Raw genomic sequence first — 13,682 nt, 5'->3', positions numbered from 1 at the left:
GACATTATTGTCTTGAAAGGTCCAGCATTGGTCCTGTTGGGGCCAAGACACATCGATTTGCAACGCCTGATGTAACCGTACTATAAGTACAAAGAGCTTATTGCGAGCGGAGGATGATGTGCGAGGAGGCAACCGCGCGGCCCAGCGTCGGCTTTGGGCTCCTCTGGAAGTTTCCCAGCGAAGGCTCCAACAGCGCCGACGCGGGTGGCTCCTTTCCACGCCGATGCGATTGCTGCGGCGACGCCTGGGTCACGTCGCTCGACGACTTCGAGCGCCACGCCGAGACGTGTCGTGGCACCCGCCGTCCCCGCCGCCTCGAACTGGGCGCACCGCGCCAGTATTGGTGCGAGATTGCGGCGAGTAGCCTCGAGGTACGGTTGCAATCCAGTGCGCGAGCCGCTGACAAAAACGTCTAGTGGCGCGAGGCTGCGCACGCGCTCCAGGACGAGCACAACCAGGTGCCGTTTACGACGGTGGTGCGGGTCGCGCCGCTCGACGACGACTGCTTCCAGGTCGTCACGTTGCAGAGCTGCGTCACCTTTCGCGCCGAGTCGCACGACGAGCGCAACGCGTGGATCAGCGCGCTCGGCGAAGCCATTTTCTGCCTCGGTGCGCCGCCGGGTGCGGAGGTGACAGAAGCCATTGGCGCCTGCCTCGTACTACGTCGTTTGATGCGCTTCGTCTGTCGATGAACCTCCTCTGCGTAGCGAAGGGGCGGTGACGTCGACGAGCTGGAAGCGATCGTGCAGTCGCACCCGGCCGCCATCACCAACACTGACATCGACGGCAACTCGGTGCTGCTCGGTGCGTTCAATCGAGGCTTTGTGCTGTTGATTATGTTGCGGCCTAGTCGCGTGCAAGATGGGTGCTCCGTTCGACGTATTCCGCCTGCTGCTGCACTACGGTGCCGACGCTTACGCAGCCAACGCCAAGTGAGCCATCGCAGTGCGGGGGGCGAGCGCTCATGACGCCGTAGGGGCGAGGCACCCATGCTCCTGCTGAGCGCGGCGGGTGAGACGGCCATTGTGCGGCTCTTCCTTCTCGACTTCGCCGTCGACGTGCACGCGCGGTATGGCGGCGGCGTCTCGGCGGTGCTGGCGGCGGCGGCCATGGGCGAAACCAAAGTACATACTTGGCGCCTTCCTCTATTGCTCACGTGTGATTTGCGCAGATGCTGCAATTGCTTTTTGAGCTGGGTGCCAACCTCTTGGACGTGGACGACCGAGGGTACTCGACGCTCCACTGCGCAAGTATGTACTGCTACGGCCTCGACACGGTCACGTACCTCTGCGGTGTTGCTCCGAGCCTCATCGACTGGCCTGCCAGTGACGGGAGCACAGGGCTCCTCCTCGCGGTTCAGCACGGGTGCCATGGACCACCAAAACTATCAAGTTGATACATAAATTAGGCTGCTGGATATTGCGCGTGCACTCTTGGAACACCACGCGAACCCGCGTATCGCCGACGTGCAAGGTATCACCGCCGACGCCCTTGCCCGCGCCGCCGGTCATTGGGACCTCGTCGCCCTTATGGACCCACCCCCGGGTACATTTCATTTGATATTGCATCCGGTCGTTTATAGTAGTAGCGACATGTGTAGACAACCCGTGGATTGAGTGCCAAACGGACGAAGGCGACGTTTTCTTCTACAACTCGGTGACGGGCGAGTCGAGCTGGTACATTCCAGGCCCGCAGATCGCGGACGAAGTCGAAACATCCGTCACGTCAACGCCGCTGTGCCTCATGCCCCTCGTGTCTCCCCTCACTGCACTCGACGACCCGGACGCGGCGGCAAAGGAGCTCCTCCGACGCAAGAAGGAGCGCCAGCAGCGCCGACGGCGAAAGCAGCCCACTTAAAAAGTTGGAAATCACAGCTCGTGTTGTCCATACAATGAAGAGAACCAGGAGGATGACTCGAGATGTCTACGTCTCGTCCACGCTCTCTCGTCGGCGCCGACTACGTAGCGTTCAATCACAAGCTCGTCCATTTCACGTACCTCGCCGTGGGGGGCCGGGACTTGGTGCTTTTCTTGGCCGTCGCCGTCGCCTTGGCGGCCTTTGTCTAAATTTAGAGCGATGATACGGTAAGAGGACGCGAGTCTGAGACGCACGCACCTCGGCACTCACCGCGTCCGTCTCGGCGTCACTAAGCGTTGGGCCCGCCGGTACTTTTTTCTCAGGCTCGGGCGCCTCGGACTCGAAGATGATTTCGGACTCGTCTTCGTTGGACGCGATGCGGTCGAGCCAGAAGCCCATCATGCCGCTCTCGTAGTCGCGCGTTCGGCGCTCCGGCATCTCGAGCTCGAGGAGAATGACGTTGTCGCTCTTCCAGCGCGGGTTGCCGCGGTCCATTTGGCGGTTGCGGCGCGCGCACTCGGTCTCGGCGCGGCGGGCGCCCCGGCGTGCGATCGGCCGCTTGGGTCGGAGACTGGTCGGGCGCGTCTCCAAGTGCTCGAGCTTCCACTCGTCGAGCTCCTTGTCCCACTTGGAGCGCTGCTCGATCGCGTACGCGTCGTCGAGCGGCACAAAGTGGTGGAGCAGAAAGTGCTTGATCTTGAGCTGGCGCGTGAGCTCGCGGATCGTCTCGAGCATGTCTTCCTTCTCGGCCTGGAATTCCGTGCGCAGGTCCTCGATCTCGGTCGACGCCGCCTTGTGCTTTGCCCAGAGCTTCTTGAGCTTCTTCGTCTTGACGTCGACCTCCTCTTGCAGCGACGAAAACTGCTCTTCCAGCAGCAAATTAGAGTCTTCGCGCTCGGCGAGCTCGCGCGCGAGCTGCATCTCTTGCCGCTTCTGCTCGTCGATCTTTTGCTGTGCGTCGCGTAGCTCGAGTTCTTGGCGCGCGGCTTTATCCAGGACTTGGCCGCCCATGATGACCTTCTCCTCGTACTCGGCCAGCTGCGAGAGCATCTCGGTTTTCTTCTTCTCGAGTCGCTCCTTGGCCTGTGCTTTCTCGTGGAGTTGCGCCGCGAGCTTCTCGCGCTCCTCCTCCGTCTTGGACTGCGATGCGAGAAGGGCCTTCATCTCCATTTGCGCTCGCTTCTTGAGCTCGTTCTTCTCGCGGAGCGCGTCCTCCTGGAGCTTCTTGAGCTCATCTTCGCTGACGCCTTCCCGACGCACAATGGTCTTTTCGACAATCTAATTCCAAATGTGAGCTCCACCACGTACAGTTGAGAGTGACCTTTTCAACGATTTGGGGCGCTTGGGACGTGGCTTGGACCTTGACTTCCTTGCCGTCGACCATGGTCGTCACGAGACCCTTCTCCTGCGCGGCGAGCGCCTCGCGGAGCTCCTTGATCTTCTCTTGGAACTCGCGGATCTTGGCGTCTTTCGGGTCTTCGTTGATTTTCGGCTTGTTTTTGATGTTTTTCGCGCGGTTGGCGTACCGGAGCGTCGAGAGCGTCTCGTTGTAGTTGTAGTCGGCCGGGCCGCAGTTGGCAATCATGACCGTCTTGGCGTTGCCGCCAAGCGAGTCTTGCAAAAGCCGCGTGAGCTTCGAGTCGCGGTACGGAATGTGCTGCGACTTGCCGTCGACGAGGGCGGAAATGACGTTTCCGAGCGCCGAGAGCGACAAGTTGATCTTCGTGGCTTCCTTCATCCGGTCGCCGGTCGCACCCGTTTTCGCCTGTCGCTCGCTACCCGCCAAGTCGACGAGGTTGAGCTTCCCGACGCAAATGTGATCTTTCCCGTCAACGCCCGTGCTCGCAGTCTCGACCGTGATGATAAACATCGAGTGCGACCGCGACGACGTCTGGTTCATGAGCGTTGCGCCCACCGATCGGTTCTTCTTACCTACATCGCAGATCGTATTAATAAGGTCGTCCATGTGGCGCATGGACGTGTACCTTGCTGCATGACGGCGTCGATCTCGGCGACGCCGGTGACTTGGCGCGCGATCAAGTCTTTGACGTACACGCCCGTGTCCATGTTCTCCTTGAGCTCGAGGTGGTTTTGCGGGTCGGGCGCCAAGAGGTCGCGGATCTCTTCGTTGTAGATCTCGAGGTACGAGGCGCAGACCATGAATTGGCTCTTGGCGACCGACCCAATCTTGTCGAAAATGTGCTTGAACGAGTTCGGGATGATGCCTCGGAGCTCGGGCGGGTCGTTGTAGCCCTCCATCGTGTGGGACTTGCCGGCGCCGGTCTGGCCGTACGCGAAGATGGTGCCGTTGAAGCCGTCGACGGCGCTCTCAACAATGTCGCGCGCCGCCAAATTGTACACGTCGATCTGCTCCGAGTCGGGGCCAAACGACGCGTCAAACGTAAACTTTTTGGGCGGCTCGCGGTCGTCGGCCTCGGGGTTATTGAGCGAGATCTCGCCCTCGGCGGGCTTGGAGAAGACGATGTACGTGCGTCCGTCTTGCTTTTCCTTGGTGCTCAGCGGCCGAATGCGCACGACGACCTTGACGCTTTCGCTGCGGTTCGACATGGCCGCTCAGATCGTAGTGTGCCCCTTCAAGATAATGGATATACGGATAACATAATAATACGATCAAAACGAGAGATCAGATCCTTGCTCATGTTCCATTGCCCCTTGCTGCTTCCTCCTCGACATGACTGCATGTGCGTGCGATGTATCTCCGGAGACGCTGCTATAGAGGGCAGAAGCAGGCAGGGATGAGGACTGCGGCCAATGCATCATGGTGGCGCCCCAGCGTGCGACGACCACATCCAGCCAGAATCTGGTGATTGATGTTTGATTGGCTGATAAAGATGTCGGCTACCGATCGCGATTGGCCAGCGCGAGGAGAATTCTCGGAACGCATGAAGGTCGGGTTCACGCTCAAGGGCAAGAAGAAGCCGGCGGTGGCCGCGCCGGCCGGTGGAGGCTTCCGCGTCGAGAAGGAGGCGGCAGCGCCCGCGAGCAAGGACCTCGTCCTCGGCTTTGGCACGTCCGGGAAGGCGCTGCTTAAAGACCCGGTGGCGGCGAAGGCCAAGCTCGTGATCCCACTCATCGAGCAAACCTGGACCGAGAAGGGGGCGACCGAGGCCGACTCGGCAGCCGCCGAGGCGCTGCTCGCCGACATTCGCTCGTCAGCGATGGGCGAGAGCGCCGAGGACTCGACCATGGTGATTCCTGTCGCCAAAAAGCCGGCTGTGGGCGACGACGCCCCCATCCTCTTCCGCAACAAGCTTCCGGGCCTCGAGAACCTCACGAACGAGAACGACAAGTTCAAGCATGACATCTCAATGCGCCCCGACGACATGGATATTCACAGCGACGCGTACGAGGCGGTGCCCATCGAGGAGTTTGGTGCTGCTCTCCTCCGAGGCATGGGCTGGTCAGGCAAGGACCGCGTGCAGCCCACGGGCTCGAAGGTGCAGATGCGACACCAACGCCTTGGGCTTGGCGCTACACCAAAGCCACCGATGCCGGGCGACTCGAAGAAGAAGAAGCGCAACATGACACTCGACACCAAGCCGATTCGCCTCGTCGAGAAGCCGCGGGAAGGGTCCTCCACATCTAATACCGACGCTCGTCCCGCTCCTCCTAGCGACCGTTCATCGTCCAAAGTGGACGATCGGTCTCGTAGCTCGCGCGACCGCAGTCGCGACCGAGCTCCGCCGAGCGACAGTCGGGATCGCAGCAAGCACAGCGACCGCCGCGACGAGGCGAGGAAGCGCAGTCGCAGCCGGGACCGAAAGCGCAGTCGGAGTCGAGACCGAAGACATCGTTAGAACGACGTGTTTGCCTCATGCTCTACGACGTCGACTAGACGTCGTCTTGGTTGCTTGGCGACCGCATGTGCAGTGGGATCAGCGACGTGTCGATCTTGATCTGAAGAGGTGGCACGGCCGAGCACACGGTGTGGAGTCTACAGCATAACAGACATTATGTACACGCGCATACTGCCATGGTACTTTTTAAATATCGAATGGCACGAGTCGCGGAACTGCGCCATGAGCTGGACGTTGTCGTCGAGGTCGCCCGTCGCCAAGTTGGCGCGCATCGTGTTGATGACGCTGACGTTGGTCTGCATTCGTGCGTCAGCTGATGGCGCTATGCGCAGTCTACCTGCAGGCTGTGCTTGATTTGATCTTCGCACGAGACGACGGCATGCACGTCCTAGGCGTGCATGAGACCTCGGCAGCGACCATGCATTCGCGTACCGCGTGCTCCATCTTCGGTCGCTTGGACGGCGGCTCCGCCATCTTCTCTTGCGACACTTGCATCGAGCGCACCTTGACGGCGACGTCGCGGATGCACTTGCCTGGGATCGTGGCCGCGATCTTGATGTAGCGCGTGACGTTGTCATGCTCGTCGGCCGTGTACTGCGTCAGGCCCTTGTGCAGCAGGTGCAGCTCGTGGGCCGACCACGTCGCATGCGCGCTCGAGTACACGTACGCCTTGGGGCTCGGCTCGCGCCCGAAGAACGGCGCCGTCATGTGCATCTCCCGCGTGTGCCCGCTCATGCTTTAGAATATGGCTTTTCGAAAGTCGGTGACCCTTGGGTATCCGGATCGCGACGCCATACGCTCATTGGCTGAAACGGTTTTTCGACCGACCAGCTTCGAAAATCTCGGACGTCACTTGACGCAAACTTGAAGCAGGCGCCAAGGCGATGGAAGCGACTGCGGGTCCCGGTGGGTTCCTGCATGGACGCTGGTGCCGACGTCGTCGGGCGCTAAATTTCCATCTTCAACTTTTGTCCTCGGGATGCTTCGAACTTCGGTTACACCTGCGTACACGCACACAGCGCTCGCGGCCCGTCTTCGAAGGTCTGGACGCTTACCGCTTGGATCCGCATGGTCAAGGCAGATCGCGGTCGAGTGGGTGGTGCCGGTACCAGCGAGCTGTATTAGCGAGCACCCTCCAGCCACCTCTCGTTTGCGGCCGCCGTGACGTTGCGCGACCAGCGCCTGCGCGCCAGCTGGCAGGCGTAACACGCAAGGTGCACGTCGCTAACGCTAACGCTGCCGATCCGTGTCTTGCAGCTTGTATCGTGGGCTCAGATTGGCAGCCTACTCGTTGAGGCCAGCACCCCAGCAGTGGGTAGTACATCAGAGACCGCCCATGTCCCGCAACACTGACGCGCGCCCGTCCTTTGATACGCGGCCCTCCGGGCGCGGCTCGGTCGCGTTCGCCCGCGAGGACCGCGCCGCGCGCTTCGAGGTCGACGTGCCCGGCGACGTCGACGGCGATGACGAGGCGTGCCTCACTGGCACCACCACGGTCGGCGAGAGCGACCTCGGGCACTCGTTCAGCCGGTCGACGAGCGGCGGTGTCCGGGCCAGCGACGTGACCATCGAGCGCTACGACCGCACGTCCAACGTGGTTGTGGCGACGGCAGGCGCCGAGCACCTTGAGAGCCTCAACCACCAGTTCTCGGTGCGCCAAACGCTCTTTGACCAGCCGCCCGTGCTCGAGAACGACGATGACGCGCGCCCGCTCATGCAAATCACGACGGTCGCCGACCTCGACCGCGACGAAGCGCCGCACGAGTACAAGGGCCGGCTGCGGCGGTGGCCGGGGGCGCTCCTGCTCCTCTGCATCGTCGTCGTCGCCGCCGTGCTCATTGTCGTCGGTGGCCTCCACTCGCACACAAAGTCCGCTGCGCTCAAGGTCGCCGCGCAGAAGCGCATGGCTGGGAAGCGATGGATCGGCGACGGCAGCTACGAGATGGACGAGGACGGACTCATCAACAACCCGATGACGTACGACCAAAAACGTACGACATCCGCCTCGTCCATCAATCACAGAGAACGAAACTCGACCTCTAGGGTGCAAGCTGCCCAACTACTTGAGCAAGAACGGGCGCATCGTCGCCGCAGCACCCAACGGGACCGAAGTGGCCGTCGGGATCAAGGGCACCAACTGGTTTGGCATGGAGACGTACGTCGGGTCGTTTCATTTTGCAGTCTACGGAACGAAAGACAATAGGATGGACGCAATTCCGTTTGGCTTGTGGCAAAACGACAAGAACGGCACGACTGTGGTACGCAAGATGTGGTCAATATTGTCATGCGAATGCACTGTACTAGTATGACGTGGCTGCGTTCCTGGACAAGCACAAGTTCAACAGCGTGCGGATACCCGTGTGCGTCCAGCACATTTTGAAAAATACCCCGCCGAAAGCAGGCTTGGTCAACAAGATGACCAACCGCGCGCTCGACCTGACGTCGTACATGACGGCGCTGCAGACGCTCATTCAAGCGCTCGCCTACCGCCAGATCACTGTCATGCTCAGCATGCACGCGCTCCTCCCGCAGCCGCTCAACTCGGGCGGTCTCTGGTACAACGCCGACATTTCGGAGAGCGACTTCCTCGACTCGATCGACCTCCTGACCGCGGGTCTGTGCTCGGACGCGTACTGGAACGTGCTTGGCATCGACCTCAAGAACGAGCCGCACAAGGCAACGTGGGGCACAGGCACCGCGACCGACTGGGTCCTCGGCGCGCGCAAGATCGGCAACCGCATGCTCGCGGGCTGCCCCAACTGGCTCGCGTTCGTCGAAGGGATTTACGCCGAGAAGCACTCGGTCGCGGTCGACGATAGCACCAACATCACGTACGCCGACTGGTGGGGCGCGGGCTTGCACAAGGCCAAGGAGACGCCGGTCGTGCTCATGGCCGCCAACAAGCTCGTGTGGGCACCCCACTACTACAACGTAATTCGCACTCTATCTTCTGGAGGCTAAGACTGCGACTTAGCCGGGTGTGTATCCCATGGCGTACTTTTACAAGGACCCGGTCACGTTCGAAGAGCTCGATGACGCGACGCTGGCGAGGAACGTTCGCGCCGTCATGCAAGACAGCTTTGGCTATCTCGTACACGACAACCCCGCAGTCGTGCTCGGCGAGTTTGCCGGCTTGTACGCGACGGACCTGCACCCGCTCAAGACGACGCAGCGCGCGACGGACGCCACCGTCGAGGTCATGGTCCAGGACCGGTACGCAGGCGGGTACATGTGGTCGCTCAACCCCGAGTCCGCCTACCAGTACAATCCTGGCAACACGCCCGGCACGTTCCACGAAGGCCTCGTGGAGCTCGACTGGCTCACGCCCAACGCGGGCTTCCTCCAAGGCATGGAGAACATGAACCGAATTGCAAACTTGCGCAGATTCCCATGCTTTACATGACCAACTCAACGACGAACCTGGCTGCTGCTGCAGTGCGCGCAATAAATTTAGTTTAGCTACACTCCGTTCACCAGATGAAAATCTGTCTGTGCAGCTCAGTTTTAGCAGGTTTTTGGTCTATCAGAAGCGTCGGACTGTAACGCATCGACATGTACGGACGAGAATTCACGATTTTTCACCAAAAAGTCATATTTTGCGTGTGATACATATCACATTGTGGTTTGGGGCGAATTTTCAAGCAAGAGCAAGTCCGAACTGCGAGTTCAGGAGGGCACCAAGGACAGCTACGAGTACTGGTACGTCACAACACTCTCGGACTACTCACTGCCCTTCGCCACGCAACTACGGCAACGGCTTCGTCTTTCTGCAAGACAATGCGAGCATCCACATCAGCCGCGAGACTTCCAAGTGGTTTCAAACCAGAACATGGCTCGTCTCGAGTGGTCGGCGTTGTCTCCCGATCTCAACCCCATCGAGACCCTTCGGGCCATCATGGCGCGTTTACGCCCACGGACGGCAGTTGACGACCCGCCAAGGCCTCTTGCGAGCCATCCACGAGGCCCGCAAGCTGCGTAGCTCCGGCTCGTTCGTTGGCATTCGCGCCGCATTGAGGTCTCGTATTCGAGACGCGCCCGCTTCCACACGACCACGTCGCGGCGGGCGATGCTCTTGAACTCGGGATGCACCAGCTGCGATAGTACGACGACGCCGCTCATCGCCAACGCCGCTTGTCCTGAGGTCGTCATGTCTTCTTCTTGAGCGAAACACTTGGTCGCTCTTTGGTCGCTAAAGTCGACTTTGTCACCTTTCCTGCCTCCAAACAAAGGGAGACCGTACTCCCAAACACCGGCGAGTGCACGAAGAGCTAAATAGGGAACTAGATAGGCTAACTGACTGCTGGAGCCCTGGCCACACGCTCCTGTACAGTCCCATCCTGACGGCTTCTCGGTAGGACTATCTTACTGATACATTGATACAAACACATCGCCGTGTCTCGTCGACCTAGTGGTTGTAGAGCTGTGTAGATACAAATATCCAGTGCTCAGCTACTGCATGAGGCGTCTACTGCCACAGAAAGTTGCTAGTTGCGCACCTTGTGCTGTAGCCGGAAGTAGCGTTTCGTCCTGAGTCAGAGATCGCCGTTCACATACATGATGACACTCAACACCATGACGCCGAAGAGCATTAAGAGCACGGGGCCCGTCAGCGTCGGCACGTGGTCGAGCGAGATCGTGGCTTCGATCCCGTGGTCCGGCGCTTGTTTCCGGCGCATCGGCGCAGCCGCCACCGAGCGCACACGAGCCTCGTCGTTCGAGAAGACATGCACCGGTGCCGGCGCGGCCGTCAGTGTCGGCGTCTTCTTGGGGCGGAGGTGCCACCCGGGCAGGAGCGCCTCGATTTCGGCGGGGTTGGTGTACGGGACCCAGTGGAGCTGCTTGCACGAGTGCTCGTCGCTCTTGCCTTCCTCAAACGTAATGCCCGAAAAGTTGAGAAAAGCTTGGAACGAACGCACGGTGCCAAAGGCATATTTGTCCAACTCTTCCATGTCGACGGGGCCCTTAAACGGCTGCCCGACGATAAGCTTGAAGCGGTTGACACCCATCGTTGTTTCCTTTGCCTTGCGCGCTTGGTCGACCTGAACGTGCTCAAACCTATTTTGTCGCTTCATGCAACTGCAAGAAGCCGATGAATTGTCTACCGTGCGGGGACGGTCGTGTAGTTGTGGTACACGACCGTGCCGCCCTTGCTGGGCGAGTACATGTCGTAGCCGTACGTCCAGAGGTGCGACGCGCGGAGGAATTCCTCGCCGTCAAACATCCACAGCGTGTGCGAGTCGATAAGCACGCGCTTCTCGGCGTGGCACTTGCCAAACGAGAGGCCTGCGCCCCAGAGCGCCTGCATCTGCGGCATCTCGGGGCGCTGCATCATGCTCGCGCCTACGTTGCGGACGCAGCCGTTGCCGCCGCGCATGGTTGTGCAGAGGTGCGGGAGCTGGTCCGGCGGGTGGTTGGTGCCATCGGGCAGCACGTACCCGTCGTGCACGTGGTGGAGGTACGTCGAGAGGATCGCCATCTCGTTGCCGACTGACTTCCAGTCGTTGATGAGGCTTGAGTCCCATCCGTTCGTAAACACCGAGTGCGCGTCCAGCTGGAGGCAAAACTCTTGGTCGCCGACCAGCTTTTGCTGATAGTGGCGCGCGTACGTCGGGCCGCGCGAGTCGTCGGCGAGGCGCTCGTCAATCTTGATCTGCGCCTTGTACTTGCACTCTTCTTCGGGCCATTCGGCATTGGCCATCTTGCAATATTCGTCCAAGCACCGGAGGTCGCCGGGGTTGACCTGGTCGACGACGCCAAAGTAGAGGCGGTCGGGGTGCACGGCGCGCTTGAAGCCCGTAAAGAGCGTGTAGCCACACCGGTGCCCGTCGCGGAACGTCGAGAGGCCCACAAAAATGTCGGGCGTCGCCGACACGCGCGGCGGCGGCGGGCGGAGCGCCGCGTCCGTCGGGTCGAGCGGGATGTGTTGCGTCTCGGGCGCCATGTCCGGGTCGTAGTTCTTCTTGTCATCGCCTTCCGGCCACGAGAAGGCAATGCTCTGCGGGCGCTTGGCGAGCGCCAGCGCGATGGCCGAGAGCAGCAGCAGCGACACCGACTTCATGAGCGTGTGGGAATGGAAATGCCCCGCGAGGAGTATCTTTCAAAAGTTCTGTAACTTGTGTAATTACCGTATCCGGATATGCAGTGCAGTTCTTACTTACTATTTATAATATATTGTCGTTATGAAATCGGAGTTGTTGTTGAATTGGGTCCATTTAATTTAATGAGCAGAGATCGCTGGAAGAAATTGTCTCAACCACCGGTGTCCTTCGGGACGCGAAGCAGAAACTTTACCAACTGAACTGCCCCCCGGTGCCCCCCGGGTCTAATTCGCTGACTTTTTTCATGGAAGGATAGACTAGACCTACAGCTAGTATGTGATATAGAACCCTTATAATTTGTGTCTTCGCACGGTTTCTCCAGCTGGACGCAGCTTGCATTGGTAGGACATGGCCTAGCCTCTGGTTCACACATAAACCTCCCAAGCCGTGGCCATCCTGGCAGTATGTGTACAAATGTATACGCGCTAGTCCACATTTACCTGTCGTAGGAGCCGGCGTTGATCGGGCCCGTCGGCGAGTGACTCAACATACCGCTGGACGACCGTTGGGCACTGGGCGAGCAGCGAGTCGCGTCTTTCCCACGAGGCTTCAGTCACCTCAAGACCTTCCTATTGTAGCGCAGTTCGTCGATCTTGGCGGCTTAGTTGTAGCGATGAGATTCGATCGCAGCCACCTTGAGCAAGACACCTTGCTCTTACACGAGGTCGATAGTATCTTCAGAAACGTCGAGGCTCGAGTCGGAAGAGTACTTCATGCGAGACGAATGAGCGAGTCGTTCTACCTTGGTGTCGCATTCAAGGTCGTCAACGCGCTCGCCATGCACGCGAGTATGCGCGCGCTTGCAGCTGCTCATGATCGAAATGCTCTTCGTTCGCATCAAGTCATAAAGCATATTTCGTGCATAAGGTGGGCTCATACGCGTCAAAGAAAAGGGATATATTGACTCCACGAGGTAAAGCATAAGTTGCTAGTTGCGCGCCTTGTGCTGCAGCCGGAAGTAGCGTTTCGTGCTGAGCCAGAGACCGTCGTTCGAGTACATGACGACACCAAATACCACGACGCCAAAGAGCATAAAGAGCACGGGACCGGTCACCGTCGGCACATGGTCGAGCGAGATCGTGGCTTCGATCCCGTGGTCCGGCGCCTTTTCGCGGCGCGTCGGCGCAGCCGTCACCGAGCGCACACCAGCCTCATCGTTCGAGAGGACTTGCACCGGTGGCGGCGCGGCCGTCAGTGTCGGCGTCTTCTTCGGGCGGAGGTGCCACCCGGGCACGAGCGCCTCGATTTCGGCGGGGTTGGTGTACGGGACCCAGTGGAGCTGCTTGCACGAGTGCTCGTCGCTCTTGCCTTCCTCAAACGTAATGCCTGAAAAGTTGAGAAATGCTTTGAACGGACGCACGGTGCCAAAGGCATATTTGTCCCACTCTTCCGTGTCGACGGGGCCCTTGAACGGCTGCCCGACCATTAGCTTGAAGCGGTTGACACCCATTTTTTCTTCCTCCGTCTTGCGCGCTTGGTCTACCTGAACGTGCTCAAAGCTAGTTTGTTGTGTAAGAGACGAAGATGAAGACGTGTCTACCGTGCGGGGACGCTCGTGTAGTTGTGGTACACGACCGTGCCGCCCGTGCTGGGCGAGTACATGTCGTAGCCGTACGTCCAGAGGTGCGACGCGCGGAGGAATTCCTCGCCGTCAAACATCCACAGCGTGTGCGAGTCGATAAGCACGCGCTTCTCGGCGTGGCACTTGCCAAACGAGAGGCCTGCGCCCCAGAGCGCCTGCATCTGCGGCATCTCGGGGCGCTGCATCATGCTCGCGCCTACGTTGCGGACGCAGCCGTTGCCGCCGCGCATGGTTGTGCAGAGGTGCGGGAGCTGGTCCGGCGGGTGGTTGGTGCCATCGGGCAGCACGTACCCGTCGTGCACGTGGTGGAGGTACGTCGAGAGGATC

The 13,682-nt window shown here is 60.0% G+C and overlaps 8 protein-coding genes across 8 annotated transcripts in view; 4 read left to right on the top strand and 4 right to left on the bottom strand.

The window, feature by feature from the left end:
* Positions 1-92: 92 nt before the first annotated feature.
* Positions 93-936, top strand: SPRG_07252 (hypothetical protein; the record flags this gene model as incomplete). The annotated part of the gene is made up of 4 exons (XM_012346034.1): positions 93-371; positions 417-656; positions 708-804; positions 851-936. The coding sequence occupies exons 1-4, from the start codon at positions 114-116 to the stop codon at positions 934-936; spliced, it is 681 nt and encodes a 226-aa protein (XP_012201424.1). The 5' UTR covers positions 93-113.
* Positions 937-989: 53 nt separating this feature from the next.
* On the top strand, positions 990-1,857 carry SPRG_07251 (hypothetical protein; the record flags this gene model as incomplete). The annotated part of the gene is made up of 4 exons (XM_012346033.1): positions 990-1,124; positions 1,172-1,365; positions 1,409-1,545; positions 1,601-1,857. 4 exons carry the CDS (start codon positions 990-992, stop codon positions 1,855-1,857), a joined length of 723 nt encoding a protein of 240 aa, XP_012201423.1.
* A 14-nt stretch (positions 1,858-1,871) lies between these two features.
* Positions 1,872-4,463, bottom strand: SPRG_07250 (hypothetical protein). The gene is made up of 5 exons (XM_012346032.1): positions 3,843-4,463; positions 3,179-3,789; positions 2,116-3,135; positions 1,998-2,062; positions 1,872-1,957 (listed from the first exon to the last, which is right to left on the bottom strand). The coding sequence occupies exons 1-5, from the start codon at positions 4,423-4,425 to the stop codon at positions 1,924-1,926; spliced, it is 2,313 nt and encodes a 770-aa protein (XP_012201422.1). The 5' UTR covers positions 4,426-4,463; the 3' UTR covers positions 1,872-1,923.
* A 297-nt stretch (positions 4,464-4,760) lies between these two features.
* On the top strand, positions 4,761-5,675 carry SPRG_07249 (hypothetical protein; the record flags this gene model as incomplete). Its single annotated transcript, XM_012346031.1, has 2 exons — positions 4,761-5,449; positions 5,531-5,675. The coding sequence occupies 2 exons, from the start codon at positions 4,761-4,763 to the stop codon at positions 5,673-5,675; spliced, it is 834 nt and encodes a 277-aa protein (XP_012201421.1).
* Positions 5,670-6,436, bottom strand: SPRG_07248 (hypothetical protein). The gene is made up of 4 exons (XM_012346030.1): positions 6,108-6,436; positions 6,013-6,063; positions 5,859-5,971; positions 5,670-5,812 (listed from the first exon to the last, which is right to left on the bottom strand). The coding sequence occupies exons 1-4, from the start codon at positions 6,408-6,410 to the stop codon at positions 5,710-5,712; spliced, it is 570 nt and encodes a 189-aa protein (XP_012201420.1). The 5' UTR covers positions 6,411-6,436; the 3' UTR covers positions 5,670-5,709.
* Positions 6,437-7,011: 575 nt separating this feature from the next.
* On the top strand, positions 7,012-9,150 carry SPRG_07247 (hypothetical protein; the record flags this gene model as incomplete). The annotated part of the gene is made up of 5 exons (XM_012346029.1): positions 7,012-7,666; positions 7,719-7,830; positions 7,879-7,933; positions 7,980-8,606; positions 8,650-9,150. 5 exons carry the CDS (start codon positions 7,012-7,014, stop codon positions 9,076-9,078), a joined length of 1,878 nt encoding a protein of 625 aa, XP_012201419.1. The 3' UTR covers positions 9,079-9,150.
* A 1,057-nt stretch (positions 9,151-10,207) lies between these two features.
* Positions 10,208-11,769, bottom strand: SPRG_07246 (hypothetical protein; the record flags this gene model as incomplete). The annotated part of the gene is made up of 2 exons (XM_012346028.1): positions 10,778-11,769; positions 10,208-10,730 (listed from the first exon to the last, which is right to left on the bottom strand). The coding sequence occupies exons 1-2, from the start codon at positions 11,731-11,733 to the stop codon at positions 10,208-10,210; spliced, it is 1,479 nt and encodes a 492-aa protein (XP_012201418.1). The 5' UTR covers positions 11,734-11,769.
* Positions 11,770-12,701: 932 nt separating this feature from the next.
* SPRG_20352 (hypothetical protein) overlaps positions 12,702-13,682 on the bottom strand; it is a gene marked incomplete at both ends in the record, with an annotated part of 1,621 nt that continues 640 nt past the window's right edge. The window contains 2 exons of the mRNA XM_012346078.1: positions 12,702-13,272; positions 13,314-13,606. Of these exons, the coding sequence (XP_012201468.1) occupies positions 12,702-13,272; positions 13,314-13,606 (864 nt within the window). The remainder of the gene's footprint in view (positions 13,273-13,313; positions 13,607-13,682) is intronic.

This window comes from Saprolegnia parasitica (assembly GCF_000151545.1).
Source record: "Saprolegnia parasitica CBS 223.65 unplaced genomic scaffold supercont2.26, whole genome shotgun sequence".
NCBI classification, from domain to species: Eukaryota; Oomycota; class Saprolegniomycetes; order Saprolegniales; family Saprolegniaceae; genus Saprolegnia; species Saprolegnia parasitica.
This window is presented reverse-complemented; position numbering and strand designations above follow the sequence as displayed.

Excerpts from the sequence above, each read along its gene's own strand:
- SPRG_07250 (XM_012346032.1), bottom strand. The coding sequence starts at position 4,425 with ATGTCGAACCGCAGCGAAAGCGTCAAGGTCGTCGTGCGCATTCGGCCG. Across the intron at positions 3,136-3,178 it reads CGCCCCAAATCGTTGAAAAG|ATTGTCGAAAAGACCATTGT; the intron begins GTCACTCTCAAC and ends ATTTGGAATTAG. Across the intron at positions 2,063-2,115 it reads CGGACGCGGTGAGTGCCGAG|ACAAAGGCCGCCAAGGCGAC; the intron begins GTGCGTGCGTCT and ends CTCTAAATTTAG.
- SPRG_07248 (XM_012346030.1), bottom strand. The coding sequence starts at position 6,410 with ATGAGCGGGCACACGCGGGAGATGCACATGACGGCGCCGTTCTTCGGG. Across the intron at positions 6,064-6,107 it reads GACCGAAGATGGAGCACGCG|GACGTGCATGCCGTCGTCTC; the intron begins GTACGCGAATGC and ends ATGCACGCCTAG. Across the intron at positions 5,972-6,012 it reads AAATCAAGCACAGCCTGCAG|ACCAACGTCAGCGTCATCAA; the intron begins GTAGACTGCGCA and ends GCACGAATGCAG.